Source organism: Hemibagrus wyckioides, linkage group LG06 (assembly GCF_019097595.1).
Source record: "Hemibagrus wyckioides isolate EC202008001 linkage group LG06, SWU_Hwy_1.0, whole genome shotgun sequence".
Classification (NCBI taxonomy): domain Eukaryota; kingdom Metazoa; phylum Chordata; class Actinopteri; order Siluriformes; family Bagridae; genus Hemibagrus; species Hemibagrus wyckioides.
This window is the reverse complement of record NC_080715.1, coordinates 24,449,894-24,468,861: the sequence shown is the minus strand read 5'-3', so window position 1 is coordinate 24,468,861 and position 18,968 is coordinate 24,449,894. Positions and strand designations below refer to the sequence as shown.

General features: G+C 38.2%; 1 protein-coding gene across 1 annotated transcript in view; it reads left to right on the top strand.

The window, feature by feature from the left end:
* The first annotated feature begins 1,663 nt into the window (after positions 1-1,663).
* The window catches only part of fgf14 (fibroblast growth factor 14), a 142,001-nt gene continuing 124,696 nt past the window's right edge, over positions 1,664-18,968 (top strand). The window contains exon 1 of the mRNA XM_058392689.1: positions 1,664-2,605. Within this exon, the coding sequence (XP_058248672.1) occupies positions 2,515-2,605 (91 nt within the window). The 5' untranslated portion in view covers positions 1,664-2,514. The remainder of the gene's footprint in view (positions 2,606-18,968) is intronic.

Below are 18,968 nucleotides of genomic sequence, written 5' to 3'. Positions count from 1 at the left end.
AAGTCCAGGGATTTTTTTTTTTCATTCTTCAACTGTTCAGTTTTGGTGAACCTGTGCCCAGTGTTCCCTCAGATTCCTGTTTTTGGCTGGCATGAGTGGGAAAAGATTCAGCTGTAGTATCCAATTCAGCTGAAGTTTCAACATGCTGTACATTCTGAGATACTTTTCTGCTCACCACGATTGCACAGAGTGGTTATATGAGCTATTGTATTCTTTCTGTCAGCTCGAACCAGTTAGGAAATTCTCCACCGAACTCACATCTCTTCAGTTAAGTGTTTCTACCTGTAGAACTGTCAATCCCTATATCGATATGTTTTTTGCACACTGTTCTGTGTAAATTCTAAGATCAGACTGTGAAATTCTGTCATTTAATAAGCTTTCATCAAAGGTAGGTACAAGACATATTCACCAACAGGCCACTTTATTAAAAGCAACTGCACACTTTCTTATTCATGCAATTATCCAATCAGCAGCACAATACATAAAATCACACAGGTCAAGAGCTTCAGTTAATGTTCATATTAAACACCAGAAGGGGGGAAAACTGTCATCTTAGTGACTTTGACTGTAGCATGGTTGCTAGTGACGGGCTTAACACTTAACAAGTTACTGGGGTTTTTTCACAATCACAATGATTCAGACAATCAGTGTAAAGTTAATTGTTATTTGTTGGTGGAGAACCATTTCAGCTGCCTTCTATGATTTTCACAAAACATGTTTTTGTAAAAAAAAATAAAAACATTGTGAGAAAAATTTATATCACATCTAGCAATAAAAAAAAAAGAAATCTAGGAATTAAGCTTTTGTCTTTGCAATTCACCTAATTCACGAGATTCCAGTGGCCAAGTTGTGCCAATTCCCACCAAAATTGGTGAGCATGAAGTTGGGCACTTAATGGAGAAAGTTAATTTGTCCATGTATTGCAGTGAAAGTAATTTATAAACTAGTTTGCACAGTGGTGTCTAAGCTCCAGAGTCCCTGGGTTGATTCTGAAGTTGGATGGCTGCAAAATTTAGCATGTTCTCTTTATTATTTTTGCATGTTGTCCACTTCCCAGCCACCTCCTCAAACATGCCAGTATATTTATTGACTAATAAATTGCCCCAGTGCTCCCTGGATATTCCCTGGAGTCACAGTGACCAGAAAGAAGCAGTTACTGAATATGAATGAATAAATAAAGGATAGATTGCGACTGCTCTTTTCCATTTAGGAATCACAGGCCTGCTACTGCAGTCGTCAGCTGCAGCCGGTGTAACAAACACAGATGGCAGGCATCTGCTTCGAAACCGCATATTACCACACGTGGAGAGAAACAAATACTCTCATGCACCAAACTGAGTTGTGTCCAAAGCTGCATCATACTGTCCTAACAGCTTAGTGATGCTGTACCTATACCACTAGCCTTACAGCACACTATTTAGTCTTAGTATTAGTATGCAGCCTGGGACCTATCTGATTCCCGCACTACAGTTTTGAAGCCTGAAAACATTTCTCAGTTAAAACGGTGCACGAGCCACGTGTTTACGTAACGCGAAAGCGAGTCAGTCTTTCGGTTCGAAGCCTCCTCCTCCTCCTCCTCCCCCACCTCCTCCTCATCATCACCACCACCATCATCATCGTCATCTATCTCTCTCTCTCTCTCTCTCTCTCTCTCTCACACACACACACACTCAGAGTCGAGGCGAAGTGAAACGCGACCGCGTCATTTTAGCGGACGCAATACTTTTTTATGGGGTGGCAAATGACTCAGTGATGGACTAGTGAAACGCCAAGGAGGAGAGCAACCACTCAAACAAAACAAAACAAAACAAACAAACAAAAACAAACAAACAAACAAACAAACAAACAAAAGAGCAGCCTAAGCGTCAGGACGCACACATACTGGAGCGCGCGTGCGTCTGTAAAGGAAACAGTATTAGACGGGGCTGACGGGGAACGATGCAAAGCGGAGGTCGTGGAAACTAAGCGCTTGTAACAGCTGGATTCAGGACTTTCCCTGAGGAAGGAGAGTACGTGTGAATGTGTCGGAGATATCTGCGCTTCTGAGGCAGGACTCGTCTCTTCTTGGCTTTGTGGATGCTGTGCAGATCCACCCTTGTTCTTCCTCCGCCGCGCGGTGAACTAACGCCAGGAGAACGGCTTTGCTGCGCGCAGATCCGCCGCGTCTCGCCGTCCTCGCGTCACTTCTCCCCTGCTCGCGTCTCCCCCCCTCGCGCAACACATGCGATTTCCAGAGTCTATTTTTCACACGGACTGTGCGTGGCGGCGCCCTTTGATACTAAGAAGGCTGCCTTGTCGCACGAGCCCTACGGCGGCTATTTTACCACGTGAATGAAGACGCCGAAGCCTCGGTGGATACCTATTTTTCTATGCTCCGTCCCGGAGAGCTGATCACGTCGTCGTGCTGTCCCTCTCATTCTCCGTCTTATTATTATTCTTATTATGCAAACGAAATAAGGAGCTCTCCTTCATTAGGGTGTCTCTAAGCTGCTGGATCGCTCCTCGCCCAAATCAATGTGGTTTCTTTGGAACATTTTCAGCAAAGGAACGCATATGCTGCAGTGTCTTTGTGGCAAGAGTCTCAAGAAGAACAAGAACCCAAGTGGTAAGCGGGCTGCAGTCGGCACCTCTGCCGGCGTGCATGCAGACACACACACACACACACACACACGGTGCAGATCCGCAATCACGCATATTCTGTGCAGCAAGTAAACGCAGAAGTCGGGGGGGCATTAAGTTTGCTGTAAAAGCGCCACAAGCAACGTGCTGCATGGTGTCCAACTTTTGAACTAAATCTCACAGGTATATGATGGTTCTGGGCTTGCAAATGGTGCTCAAGCATTCGCGTTTTCTCTTCGTGTGTTTTGGAAAGGTGCTCAAATATCTGGTGTCATTCCAGCGATGCTGCAGCAGCCCCTGCATCACTTGTCCATTAAACAGGCTGCTCACTGGCCTTAATGTTTCCTTGAACGCAATTAGTTGCAATGCGTGTAACGTGTCCCCTGCACAGTGTACAAGCCATATTGCATTGTATTGAGCTGCAAAGGTGCTTCTCTGATGACGAGCTCATTTGCAGACTTTATTATTATTAGTAGTAGTATTATTTTTGCCTGCAGTTTACTTTTGTCCTGCGTGGATCCAAGCTGCAGTTGCTTTATCTACACTGCACAATAGCTAGAAATACACACAGAATAAAGCACCAGTGCGTTTCAACAGGCTCTTCTCCAGAGCCTACAGAGCACCACATATCATTCAACTCAGAAGATGCGACAAGAGGCAGAAGTTGATGTGGCCGATAGATATTTCTCTCTCTCTCTCTCTCTCTCTCTCTCTCACACACACACACACACACAGACACACACACGCTGCAGTGTAGTGGATCACAGCAATTTTCCACTGTGCTCACACTGCAGGACGTTTTATTTTGTCTGTCCTTTTTCTGTACTTTTATATGATGAATGCATCTATCTAACTCTCAAATCCTGGTTCTTAAGGAAAGCCTGCACTGCACATTTTGTTTTCCATGCTTGAACACACTCATGTTCAGCTCATGAAGGCCTTGTTAATGAGCTGATGAGTTGTGCCAGGTATTTGAGAGGAGGGAAAACACTGAAATGTGCAGTGCAGTGGTACTCGAGGACATGGACTGAGAAACACTGGCCTAAACTTGCCCCTACTGAGCCAAGCAGGTAATTGAGGTAAAAGATGTTTGGTGCCAGATCCATCAGCTGCAACATTTGTTGGGCCTCATGACAAAACAAGCTACAGTGCATTGTCGAGTTCAGAAAGAAGCCTAATACTCTCAGCATTTGCACTAGTAGAGAAAGATCGCACATTTAAATGGGCTTTATTTTCCTACAGGATAGTAGCTTGATGTCTTAGAGTAGCACTAATGTACATGTTGCACCAGAGCCTGCTGCTATCACACAGAACAGAATCCAAATCACATTTTTTTCCTCCTAACACTTGTTTTAAGTGAAATGTGTGATTCATCACCAGATTCATATGAAACAAAGACTCATTGTACTATTGAGACAATAGATATTTTAATCTCTCTCTCCTTTTTTTGTTGATATAATTAGAACAAGTTACAGCAACACATTTGGGAGAGTAATAGCAAAATAAGACTACAAGCCACGAAGTTTGATTACAGAAATGGGACTTGATTTGTGGTCACATCCAGAGGGACACTTTCACAGTTAAATAAAAGCATCATGTCTGTTCTGGCAGTGATTTGAAGTGGCGTGAGCTTTTGATTAATTTGCCATGGCAATTGCAGACCTTAGCAGCTTGGTGATAATGAAGTGAGGAGAGTGTTGCTGCTGGAACTAGTCTTGTTGCCCAGTCTGTACTTTTAGATCTGTAACATGGAGCAATAAGAAGATGAAAAGGAGAGAGAGAGAGAGAGAGACAGAGGAGAGAGTGTGTTAGTTTTCTCGGTAGATTTCAGTATTGCATAATGTTTCTCAGTTCAAAGCTTTCTTGTCGTCCTTTATGGACAGTGCATTTGGACAAGTTTTAAAAGTACACTTTCGATGAATGCCTTCTGCTCCAGCAGATGGCACTTTCAGATAGCCCCTGTGATGGAAAATGTTTGCCTGGCAGGGATAAAGTCTTGCACTCGACAGTGCCAAAAGTGCCACTGCGTGAATGAGCGTGTTTGCTGATGCTATAGACACAGGGTAAACAGAGGATTGTTTTTGGTTTCCATGGAACTTAGCATTATGGGATGGCAGGTACCTTCTCCACTGGGAGACAGGGAAGAACTTGTGATGTGTGTCGGGACAATCTTCTTGCTTACTCATCTGTTACTCATTCTGTAATAGAAGCATCGTTATATGTTCTGTCATCATGATGGATTTCCATCATATTCATCTTATAGTGGTTATTTTTGGATCAATGTGCATTGAGAAAAAAAACGGTATAGTTTAGGCAAAAGCAAGATGTTTCAACTCCTGTCCCTGGGAAGCACTGACCTGCAAACTGTCAACATTTTCACAACTCCAAGCACAGCTGATCCAGTTCAACTTTTTGTTTTTGCAACACTCCGTAATCATATATATATATATATATATATATATATATATATATATATATATATATATATATATATATATATATATATATATATATATATATATGCGTGTCCATTAGGAGAGCAATGGAAGTGTGTTTTTCCTGGTGTTCTGTATGCATATTATGAAATACTAATTCTTATTATTAAATACTATATAATATTATGTAATAATTAAATATGAAAACACAGGTATTTTATCAGGATTGGATGAGGTGTAGCACATGGAAAGTGTCATAAACTTAGAATGCAGTGAGCCTCCATGGTTCACATCATAACATAAAAAATATGATCAATTCTATGTATTTTATTATATATATACTATATAGGGTGGTGAGCCTTCATTTATACCACAGGCATCAATTCATCAATGAATCTCTCTTTCTCACTCTCTCTCTCTCTCTCTCTCTCTCTCTCTCTCTCTCTCTCTATATATATATATATATATATATATATATATATAGAGAGAGAGAGAGAGAGAGAGAGGACAACAGTGCTGGATTCTCTATTATGATATGCTTTATAGTGCTGATTAATGTCCTGTAACAGCATCCTTGACTATAGTGGTTTTTATTAATGTGCTTGCTTGAATACATTATCATTTTTACAGTAAGAGCATATACAGGAACCTCAAGCAGATAATAAAATAATGTATGGTGAAGCTGGATTGAATAACATCTGGATTCAGAACTTTCACTCAAGAAGGAGCATAAATGTGGCAGAGATAGTTGACTGTCTGAGAACCGACATTTATTTAACCTTTTTTGTTGGAAGTCTCCAGTGTTAGTGCTTTGTGACAGTTACAAGGCTGTTGCACAAAGTTTTTAGGGTTAAAGTGGGAAATCTTCAAAACCGGATGACTTTCTTTGAAACAAGATAAGTGTTTTTTGTTGTTGTTGTGTTAACTTTAAGAGAAGGGAAATATAAAGGAAAAAGAAAGACATGTTTGCTGTATACTATAATGTGTAATAGGAATTAACATGTTTCATGGATGTTAAACATAAATAGATAAATAGTTTCACTTTTTTATTGTTTATAGGGGAACAAAACAAACGATAATATGTTTTTAACACCCTCATCCTTTTTTAGAAAAGTTTGTAATGTTTTTTTATTTAAATCCTGGCACTTTTATGTGCTTATTAGTAACAGAATCCTGTAGTTCCCACTGTTTATGGAACTTGGGTCGCTGCTCGAATCACACTTAATTTTTTTTTTACAGTAATGATTACTTTCCTGCCATGTGCTCTACCTCCCTTAGCATAATTTAAGTGATTTGAGAATTCAAGTACAGTTTTAGGAAAGGATCCAGTATGTGTGTGGTGGCACAGAGCCCACTGCCAGCTAGGAGCTTCTGTGGTCTCATTTGTGCCTCATATTGTTGTCATGTCACACCATGACACGGATTTGCAAGGCGAGACCTGCATGCAAGCAGATCTGTCAGTTGGTGCTGGTATTCTAAGTGTGATATCTATAATAGCTATCGTTTTATACATTTTGTGGAAAGAGCTGTATATTTACAGGCTAGACACTGCCATTACCTATGACGAGCAGTCATCATACTTTGGGATTTATTTTAAACCTTAATGTTAATTTAATCTGTTTATGCAGTACTTCAGCTATGATCAGCAGTTAGCATCGAGTTTACAGTGGTATAACATTTCTGGCCGAGAGAGTACCATACATACTATATGTTAATATAATACCATGTGCAATTTCACGAGCAATATCATATTATGTGCAATATGGTCTTAGTTCTCTAGCATCTTTTTTTGTACTTTTTGTATACATTTTGCATATATAAAATACACTGACCAGGCATGACATAATGACCACCTGCCTAATATTGTGTTGGTTCCCCTTTTGCTGCCCTGACCATCATGCACTCTGTATTCTGACACCTTTCTATCAGAAGCAGCATTAACTTCAGCAATTTGAGCAACAGTAGCTCGTCTGTTGGATCAGATCACACGGGCCAGCCTTCACTCTCCACATGCATCAGTGAGCCTTGGCCGCCCATAACCCTGTCGCTGGTTCACCACTGTTCCTTCCTTGAACTGCTTTTGATAGATACTGACCACTGCGGGAACACCACACAAGAGCTGCAGTTTTGGAGATGCTCTGATCCATTTGTCTAGCCATCACAATTTGTTGCTCAAATCCTTACTCTTGTCCATTTTTCCTGCTTCTAACACATCAACTTTGAGGACAAAATGTTCACTTGCTGCCTAATATATCTTATCTTATCTTATCTTATCTTATCTTATCTTATCTTATCTTATCTTATCTTATCTTATCTTATCTTATCTTATACGTTATACAAAAGTGAATCATTAGTTAATTAAGTCTAAATTTTCACATAATTGATTCCCCCACAGGCTGATTAAGCAGTTTGAGTTGGTTATTCAGTCATTGTTTTATAACTTATGCTTTGCCGCAAAGTGAATCTAATTAACACAAAACCCTGGCGAACTTCAACTCGTCTCTTTCTAGTAATCAGTGAAAAGTGCCTGATTGCGATATGGCGACAGTAAATTCTGCAACAGTAAGCTGAGTGGCGCAAATGTGTTCAGTCTGCCAGTTCCCACGCAAGTTTCAAGAAATTTCTTAAAGCTTTTCCAGGAACACCTGAACAGTCCTGCGAAAACATTCAGCTTTGCATTTGTCAGACAGATTGTACATATGTCTCTGTGGCATATCACTAAATGAGTTGACATTAGCTGACAATCCTTTAGAGTGACCCTTGGATCTGCACACCATGCGCCATACACTTATCGTCTATTATCTCTACCACATGATTATGACTCATCAGAGAGCCAACAGGCTTGTTTCAGGGAAGCGCAGGGTTAATATAATTTTATCGGAAAGCTGATGTCATTTTCAGTGTGCATTTGTAGCGTTTGTATTCTCTTCTATCAAGAAACAAAACTCAGAATAAAACAGATGATTTGAAGAAGATAATGAAATAAAATGACATTTTCTGGAACCTTCTTAATCTCCACGCCATTAGGCGATGTGTGCGGCTTGGTTATTTTACACCCCAAACTAGCACTTATGGTTTTTTGTGTGCACATGATTTTTGTATTAGGCATGTGTGCAAGGTACTTTTTTTTTTCCAGCCTCCATAAGTCCCCAGTGCACTAAATAAATAGTTCATGTGCCTTGTCTTTAATATTGCATCAAAGCAGGCTTAGGCTGCCCACATATCCCACAGTTCACAGCATTAGTGACTTTTCATTTGTTTTTAAAATAATTGGAATGAAGGAAATTGGAAATAGGAAAAATTTTTTTTTCCAGATTAGTAGTATATTCGAAGTTGCCTGCCATTCACCTTGTATTCGCCATTTTATCAGATCCTCTAAATATACAGGTTCTCTTTAAAGACGTACAATTACAGACTTTTTAACCTGTTTGTTGCTATGGAAATCATGTTACTAATCCCCCCCATCCATCAAAGGAAAGGGACCACCATGAGACTAACAGTGACCAGATATTTAGACATGTATAGTATAGCTAGTAACCAGTTTAATCTTGAAAGCTCTCTGTTTTACTTAAGTATTTTAAGAAAACATTATTTGGACACTGTATACACTTATACATTCACTGTCTACTTTATTAGGAAAACTTTTTAAATACATTAGCTCATTTAGCTGTCTAATCAGCCAATTATTTGGCAGCAGATACAGATCAAGAGCTTCAGGTAATATTCACATCAGACATAAGAATAAAGAAAAAGTGTGATCTCTGTGACTTTAAGCGTGGCGTGATTGTTGGTGCCAGATGGGCTGGTTTGAGTATTTTAGAAACTGATGATCTCCTGGGATTTTCACACATGACAGTCTCTAGAGTTTACACAGAATTGTGTGGAAAAAAAAAAAACACTGTGTGGAAGAGAGGTCAGAGAAAAATGGCCACACTTAAGCTGCCAGGAAGGGTAAAGTAGCTCAAATAATTATTACAACACTGCTGAGCAGTACTAAGCATCTCAGTATATACAAAACATCAAACCATGAGGTGAAACAGGCTACAGAAGCAGAAGACCACATCAGGTTGTACTCCATGCTTGTAAAAAGTGATTAGTTGAGTCAATTCTTATGTTTGATTTGAACAATTACTGAAGCTATTCACTTGTATTTTATGCATTCCTCTGCTGCCGCATGATTGGCTGATTAGATAACTGCATGAATGTGCAGGTGTACCTATTAAAGTGGGCAGCAAGTGTATGTAATATACTAAGGATATTAATCTTATGAATATAACAAAAGCTTCACAAACTAATATATTCATTTTAATATAATCATCTGTCATGTTTTGGCAAGTAGATTAATCTAAAGGAAAACATGCACAAATTGTAGTCTCCAAAGTGAGCACAAGCTTAATCTCAGACTCTAAAACTGCAAGCCCTAACGCCACACAAGGGTCAGTGCAGTAAGGCACCAAGTGTGAGTAAATTCCCCCAGAATGCTCAGCAGCCTCCTGCTGGTCATGTGTGAGACAGCTGAAGTCAGCATTGAAAGATACTGTTGATCACATTAGGCTGGAAGAGTAATGCCACTGGGCTGGGCTGATATTTTTGGACATTTATAGAATTTATCTGTGGTTTAAAGTTATGATTTGGTCCAGTTGTTTTTTGTTTATGGCAATGAATCGTGTGCAAAGTGTACTTGTTTCCAGATGGCCCAGAATTATGATTTATCCAGCTTCAAGCAAATCTGAAACAATCAGAAAGACTGGAACATCTGGGGGTTCATAAACAGCAGTTTATGAACATCATCTTCCCTCAACAAAATCTTCTTAAAAACCCATTACATCATATGTAAAGGACCGCGGACATCTCTCATCATCTCCAAAGAGTGACTCTCTACACAAAATCTCTTGGCTGTATGCTAGGATTCATTTTGATATTCCAGTTGAGTTTTTCTTTAGGTGTTTTGATGAATTATAATTTTTGCATATCCTAACCATAATAACCTTGGCCATTATCCAATCACACTAATTAATCTTTAACCATATTGTAATTATAACATCAGAAATCACAAATTTGTCCATATTGTGCAGATGATGATTCAGTCATGTGGCATTGCCAATCATCTAAAACCTAGCTGCCATTCACTGAGCTGACTGAGTGGCCTCGCATAACGAAGGACACACATTCAGATTCTGAATGAAAGCGTGTGCATTTTGCTTACTGTCATAAAGGATTAAGTATTTAGTATCATTCACGTACTTTTAGATATTTTAGCAAAATACATACTAAATAAGAAATAGTGCAAATTCATAGCTGGTAAAGTCTTCCTTTTTGGTAGTTTAAGTGGTTAAGGCCCTGGGTCGTTGACCGGAAGATCGGGGGTCAAGCCCCTTGAGCAAGGCCCCCAACCCACTCTGCTCCAAGGGGAGCTGCATCGTGGCTGACCCTGCACTCAGACACCAACTCCCAAGGATGGGATGTGTGAAGAAAGAATTTCACTGTGCAACAATGTATATGTGACAAAAAAAACCCAACTTAACTTAAAGGAGCTAAAATAAAAAAACAGAGTATACACTTTGATTCTTTTTAGATATATTGAATTTTGTCAGTAGAGAAATAGCAGAAAACCAGGAAGGTGTTTTTCTTGTTAATTTAATTTTTCTCTCTTAATATTGGTATTATTATTTCACCCTTATCAGTACTGTTAATCATTCCATAGCAGTTATTATCACCTGGGATAGGGAACGTAAGCTTTAAGTTGTTCAAATAAAGAAAAGTATAAAAAAACCACCTGAAAATCACATGAAATGATAAAATTACATATACAACAATCTAAATTAATTTCCAACTTAATTATAAATAAAAAAGATCTAAACCAATTTTTGATTGTGAGTAATATTTCAGAAAAGTTTTCTTGCTTTTCAATTTTATTCCTTTCCTCTTCTATTTGAAGATATTCTTTATATGTTGTTGGCTTGTTCTGGGTCCTCTCTGATCTTCTGCCTGCATTTGTACAATCTTGCCCTCCAGCAAAAAAAAGTATTATCCCATTCAACTCTTCTGGGAAGACTTTCCACAAGGTTTAAGAGTGTGTTTATGGGAATTTATGACCATTCCTCTAGAAGCACATTTGTGAGGTCAGGCACTGATGTTGGACGAGAAGGCCTGGCTCACAGTCTACTCTCTAATTCATCCCAGAGGTGTTCTATCAGGTTGAGGTCAGGACTCTGTGAAGGCAAGTCAAGATCCTCCAAACCAAACTCACTTATCCATGTCTTTATGGGCCTTGCTTTGTGCACTGGTGTGCAGTCATGTTGGAACAGGAAGGGGTCATCTCTGAACTGTTCCCAAAAAGTTTGGAGCATGAAATTGTCCAAAATGTCTTGGTATGCTGAAGCATTAAGAGTTCCTTTCACTGGAACTAAGGGGCCAAGCCCAACCTCTGATAAACAACCCCACACCATAATTCCCCCTCCACCAAACTTTACACTTGGCTGTAGAATATTTAGTAGTGCGGAAATTTCACAAATGGACTTATTGCACAGGTGGCAACCTATCACAGTACTATGTCTGAATTAAATGTTTGTAGAAGCAGTCTGCATGGCTAGGTGCTTGATTTTATATACCTGTGGCCATGGAACTGATTGGAATACCTGAATTCAATGACCTCGAAGGGTGTCCCAAAACCTTTGGCAATATAGTGTATGTACAGCATGTAGTATATGTATCTATATTTTACGGAGGACTTGAATTGCCAGCTGAATGTTACTACTGCATGTTGTTACTAAAATTAAGCCAAAACCTTTCTTTTATTGCTAGTGATATAAATGGTTTCTGTGTTTGTACTTCACTTGTACAATTTCAGGTTTAATTTAGCACTTATCTCAAGAAGCATCCAGAGTAATAAACGAGTATCCAGTGATGTTGATATAGATGCAGGTCAAAAAGCACTTTTAATACAGGTGTTCAGAAACTTATTTAAAACTAATTTAAAATGACAGCCGGATGTCTTACTTTGAAATGCTGATAGGCATCAACTCACCATGGGCTCCAGATGATGGAAGAGGTTTTAAATTTCTTCTGGTCACAGTGTCTTTACACCAGTTTTGTAGAATGACCCATTTTATTTTTTATTTTATTACTGTGTATTTTTGTCTTCAGGAACATAACTATAGATTATTATATTCTCTAGACCTAAATAATATATACTAATTCTAAAAAACCTTAATTGCAAATCAGTGTCTGGCAGTAGGGATAGTCGCAAGTGCAGATACACAAAAGCTTTATTAGAAAAGCCTACAACTAGTCCAAAATGTAGAGCAAAATAAAGAACAGGAAATGGACATTGGTCAGCTGATCAGCAAACAGCATGAATGCAGGCATCAAAAACTTGAAAACCAGAAACTGGATCAAATCCAGAGTGTCAGAATAACATAATTCAGAGGCATGGTATCGAGTGATAACAAGGACACAGAGCATGTACTTTGCAGTGATGTGATGGTGAGGAAGTCCTTTAGTACTGTGGCTGTGTGCAGGTGTGTACAGAGGTGAGCGATCAGTATGATAGTGGGTGTTTTGGGTAGTAGTTCATGGCAGCCATGTTGTGTTCAGTAGATGTTTCGTAACAGTGATTTTGCTTTCGACCCGACAACCAGACACCAACAGGTATTTTTTTTATAGATGTGTTTTGTAGATACTTTAGGAAGGTTTTTCAGATTCTTACATGTTGGTTTGAGGCATTTGAATTTGAATGGTATTAGAATCCTGTTATATATCTATCTTCAATCCGTCTTATATTATATAAAACTTTGATTTGCAAATATTTTTACTATTGTTATAGTATTAATTCACTCCAGGATTTCGATTGCCAGTATAGATTATGTTTGCTTTTTGATTTGATTCATTGATTGGCATTTGATTGGTATTACTTTAAGATGAGATGAATGCAGTTAGATGAAAATAGTTTTTACTACGATATCAACACTGCCGGGAATATGAACGTAGTGCAGCAATTCAGAAAATGTGCCAGACATGCTGTAATCACATCTGCTTGCTGTCCCAACTGTCTTTTGGCTGCTTGTCGGATCGTGTCAGCGTTATTGAGGATTCATTATCCTAATTTATATCATTCTCATGACCCATGTCAGCATTTTGTTTACTTTTGTTTTATGACAACAGTACATAGGTGTTAAAGTCTTAATTTAGGTCCTCAGCTAATCATCAAGCCCTTGCTGAACTGAATGAAGTGTATATATGCAGGGTATGGCAATGTAGTGCTGAAAAGTACAACCTTTCGTCAGACCTTTCTTCAATGGTGAAATATGAAACCTGGGCATTTTAATAATTGAATAGTGCTGATGTAGGAGTTTTTACTTTTTTTTATTTTTATAATTCCCACTTTTACGCAAGTGTCAAGGCTGCTGCCAGTGTAATATGTCTCAAATCCTGTACTTTGCAAATCATGGCTTGTGTAATTCAGCTGCAGGGAGAGTTATTACAGTGTAATGCTGGAACAGCCGAAGCCATTCATACAAAATGAGGTACTGTGTGCCAAACTCTGCATGAATCTCGAAGAGTAGTTTGAACTGGTGAACAAAAGAAGAAAACTATATCATTATCTTATGCTCCTTTGCTTTGATTACTGTGTGAAACATTATTGAAAATTGCCCTTCTTTGTGCCATGAGCGCTATATCTGCTCCTGCTCCTCCTTCTTAAAGGGTTCAGGGTTCTGCAAGGGTTTACTGGATAGTTAAGTAGAGGTTTACTGACAGGATGTTTTCTTTCTAAAACATGTTCTTGATACAAGCAACATTGGGTTGATTTTGAACCAAATAAGTAATCTTAAACAAATGAGCCAAATGGAAATATCCATCAAAATATCATCGTCAACAAATAGCTCTTCTCTTTATTTAGTAATATATGATGTGTAATGATTTGAGATAGGATGCATTTACTTTACAAAAAGTAAAATTCTAAAATCAAGTTCTACAATGGAGATCACAGCAAATGCAAAATCAGGTAAATGTAGACAATTTCCAGCCTCTTACAAAGTACAGTAACAACTGAGCTCTCAGACCAAACAAATAATAGAAACAGTTTATTAGAGTACAAGAAGTAGAAGTAGAAGATGTGATTTCTGTAGTATATACAGGTTCCCCATGACCCTGTGTAGGACAAGTGGTACTGCAAATGGATGGATATGAGTCATTAATGATAAACAGGTTAAAATAATGATGAAGGATGGAGTCACTGTTGGAAATCTTGCTAGAAATGGTGAGTGGCTGAGTGTGGGATGAGCTCTAATAAGTTTAAATAGCTATTTGGGGCTTTACTGTAATTCTAGTTTGATTTACATGACATTACGTTACAGATTTTAATTGGCAATCATTAAATATCAGTTTAGTGCGACCCAAACCTTTGAGATCAGAACAGAACAAGAAAATGTTATGTATTAAATCATTTAGAAATATATGAAAGCATAACTAGGATAAAATGATGTTACATAACACCTTAAAACTACTTGGACATGCCACAAACATACAGGATTGTCAACTATTTGCCTTCAGCTATACATTTTTTATTAGAAACAAAACGTAGTTAACAGAAATTAGTTCTGTGTCCAGCTCCAGCTCCAGTATATAAACTATAAATCATTGCAGTTCATACAGTGAACCAGGAAGGTAGCCGTTTCTGAGGTATAGCCACCCATCAACACAAACACAAAAGGTTGTGTCCTGTTGTGCTGCAGTCTGGGAGCGAGCTCTTGGATGGCTGCCCCAATGAACTGCATTGTACTTCTTTCTAGGACAAAGTGACTCTACCTGAACTTTTGCAGAAGGTCAGAGAAAAAAACTTCAGTCTCAAACAGGACACTCAATGGGTGTGATGTGCATTTGTGGCACATTACAGGCTGTTTTTTGTTCACAATGCTGTTATTACGGTGTTATTACAGCATACAGGTTTGACTAATGGCAGAGAAAAATGTCATAGAAAGGTGTATTGTCTCAGAAAGCAAAAATATTGATTGATGAAAGCAGTGTGTGCCTTAATGAGTGAGCAGAGCAGTTAAAGCTTAATGGTAGGATTAGATTCTGATAGCAGGGGCTAATATGTACCAGTGGCAATATCCTGCAATGTCACCTCCGTGGCCCGGGTTTGATTCCTGAACAAGGAACCAACCCAGCCACTGAAGGGTTAACCCTCAGTGTCAGATAAAAATGGGCAGGTTGAGCAAATCCTGTGCCGAATCAAAATATGCGGATTAGATGATCTGATGTAGCGACCCTGAACAGGGAACAACCGAAAGACTTAATTATTGATGAATATTACGGAAAAGATTAATGGCGATAGATTTTTCAAATATTCATAATTAATCTGTGCATAATACATTTGTTTTCTCTTCTTTATTACTTACTTACTTTGTTATTATGGTTACAGACAATTCCAGCATTGAGGAGATCATATCTGATCGCATATTGTCTTGCAGTTTTAGAATCATGAGGTGTTTCAACCATCCTTTTACTCCAGCGTACATTGCACAATTATATAGATGATATATTGTGTAGTGAGTTTTAACAGGTTTAAATAGCTATTTGGGGCTTTACTGTAATACTAGTTTAAGCTTTTTAACTGAAACGTTTGTTTAAAGAACAGTTAATTGTGACTGAAAAGCTCAAGATCAAAAAAGCAAGTAAATATATTATGCCCCACAATAACAGTAACTTACAGTAGCTTGGATCAAACGATTTACTTTTAAACTAATGGGACATGCTTCATCAGACACACAACACAACACATGAAGTCAGCTAGAGAAAATTGTGGACCATGTGCCTTCAGCTATAAACAGCTATGTGAAGACAGTAAGTTATCTTTTATTTAAAAGCAAGATATTTGAATGCATATTGCAGTTATATAGCAGGGTATTACAAGCAGTATGCATTTTAAAGCCCTTTTCAGAAAAACAGTTGAATTCTTGAAGATATGGGAAGCTCTGTCACTAACAGTGAGTCGAAACAGCAGCTCAAAAGATTTAATGATGATCAAGGCAGAGATATCTAAAGGGAAAGGCAAAACACAGGTGAGGATCATATGAGGAGCAAACAGGATATTCTAGGCAAACTAAACACGTAAGTGGGAAAACTGGGATTTAGAAATGGGAATAACATACACAGAAAAAAAAGCTTGGTAAGTAAGAAGTGAACAGACAAACTGAGCATTACATTACTGAGGATATTGTGAATCTCGTAAATAGTGTGTGATTAAAAACAGACGTGTGTGTGTGATCAAAAGTCTGGGAGCAAGTAAACTGCCATGGATTCTGGTATGTTCTGGGAAGTGGAGTTTGTGTTCCTGACATGCACAAAGACACAGTGGGAGTGTATCTCACAAAACAGGGTCTGGGGTTTGATCAGGAGTTGTAGCTGTTCTCGTGTTTTTGTGGATTTTTTTTGTGGGATCAAAGCACTTCTTTTTTACACTTATAGTGTCTGTAGCATTTAAAGCATCAAGGGCTATCGTAAACAAAAAGTTAAGACACACACACACACACAAACAATCCTTATGCAACTAGGATATCACTGGTACTAAATGGTGCATTGGGTGAAATAAAGGCTCCAGCAGTTACACAGTGAACTGCAAAAAACTTTGGAATGATTTGTTTAATCCTTTACCCCATCACACATCCCATCCATACACATGAACATGAAACCCTGACTTATAAACTCTACAGTGGCTCTACAGCAAGAGTCCAGTGCTGTTTATTTGCTGGCTTAACCTTCTAATCTGTCATTTTACTTGAACATTATGATGGACAAATAGGCTATAAACATACAGAACAATCACATACCAAGTAACTTGATTTGTTGATTAATTTTAATGACTAGGATGAGACAAGTGTGGGTATTTCGATTAAACAGGCCTAGTGAGAGGATGTCTTGGCTTTCACCCGACTACAGGGCAATTTCCCCAGTTTACCCCCATGATGGTGGCAATCTGGGTAATAGTCTGGCTGTGAATAGTCTGGTGAACCAGTTTACAGAGAAGTTAGCCATAAACACATGGAATGCTGACATGCTACTGATTTGTTGTTATGTTCGTTGATTTAAACAGTTCACCAATTTCTAACAGTAACAATAACATTAACAATAACTTGATTCTATTGCAGTCTACAGCTCTTATCATCTAAAAAAAAAAAACATCTCCCAGATTTAGTCTTAGATAAAGTTATTGTCTCATTTTGCATTGATTCATGATTCATTCTGAACTGTGAAGGCAGGGTGTTTCTTTAACAAAGCTGAAAGGAGGAATGTAAACAGAGTCAACGTGTCCAGCTTATTTTTAGGCATTTTCTCTTCTCAGATGAACAATATATTTGCTTAAAAATATCACATTGTTAAAAAAAAAAGAGGCATGATTTCACACAATGCATTGAAAGTAGTACAAGTTGAGCCAGTAATCAGTCACTGTAGGATTGCATGGATTTGTGATTGCAGAAATTAACACAAAATTAAGCATTACTTCAGATTTTTTGCAGATTTGGGCAAGATACGTCATAAAATGTTAATTCAGCCATAACCCTATTTAAGTCCTTGAACATGAATAAAGCTATCATAGAAAGTAATTACATGTGTCTTCAAGAAAAATCCTGTGCTTGCAATTTCTCCAATTCAAGTAGTTTCTGTGAAAAAAAAAAAGCACAAAAAACAAGTATTTCTGGCCTCAACAGTAACAAAAAAACCTCTGGCCTCTGTGTAATCCTGGAGGGATGGAATAATAGTCATTAACAGACAAATATCAGTGTGTTTTAGAGCTCTGGTATCCCACAGGACCAAAAAAAAAAAAAAAGTTGCTGTAGTGGACATTTTTTTCTTTCATGCAGGCGATGAGCCTCATTCATTAACATGGGAGCATTGTGAGTGCTTGAGTAGTGCTGTGTGATCTCTTGTGTTTATTCATTCAAGTGCTATACACTGGTCAGGGCCGTGGTGGTTTAAATCACTAGTATGTTGGGAAATATCACCAACTGAGTTTGCAGGTACAAATATAATCATTGCAGATGGAGGTTGAAGGACTCAGACTTTCTGTTGGAGTGGATGGAATTAAACTTAGAGTAGGATTCAAAATGAGTGTATTAGGAGTTGTTAAAATTTGAATAGAAAATAAAACATATATAATCCCCCAAACTATTAAATACCTAATAAATGAGTGTATAAACAGGGCTTTTAGATATGTCTTAATTTGATATGACTTATTTTCAATAAGACAAGTGAATTAAAAAAGTGTATTCATTCAGTAATAAATGTATACCGAGTAAACTTGTAGTTGAAAATGAAAAGCAGCTCTTGGTAACAGACTCAGAGCTCTGAAAGCTAGAGTAAAGCACCACCAGCGAACCCCGCTGTGAACACTCTTTCCATGACTGTCATTTGGAAGGTCACCTCATAATGCAGCGGTCTGGGTTATTGTGACACAGTTATTTTCACGAGCTGTTTCTGCTTCTCAAAGACGTAAAAAGGATACACTTTTGTAATAAAAGACTTTAATGAGGACAAAGGTGTATCACTCCTGAATGTTCCAGCTATTATGACTCCTATCAAATTTAATGCGGAATCTCAAAGTCTCGTCTCCCATCATTCCAGAAGACCCTCATTCATATCTATAAATATTTTACTCTTCAAAAAGCATGCCATGCCATTAATTAGAATACACACACAGAATTCAGCGCTGTTTTTATTAATGTGCTGCTTTCTGTAGTAACAGCTCATTCACAGGGACTTGCATGATGGATGCAAAACATAATCCCACATAATCCAAGACTAAAAATAAATGGATTATACATGTATAATTATTTAACAAAATACTGGGAATAAAGGTAATCAAATTTTTCTGAATGTCTATTTAACATGTATGGGAAGAATCTTGTGTGTTTT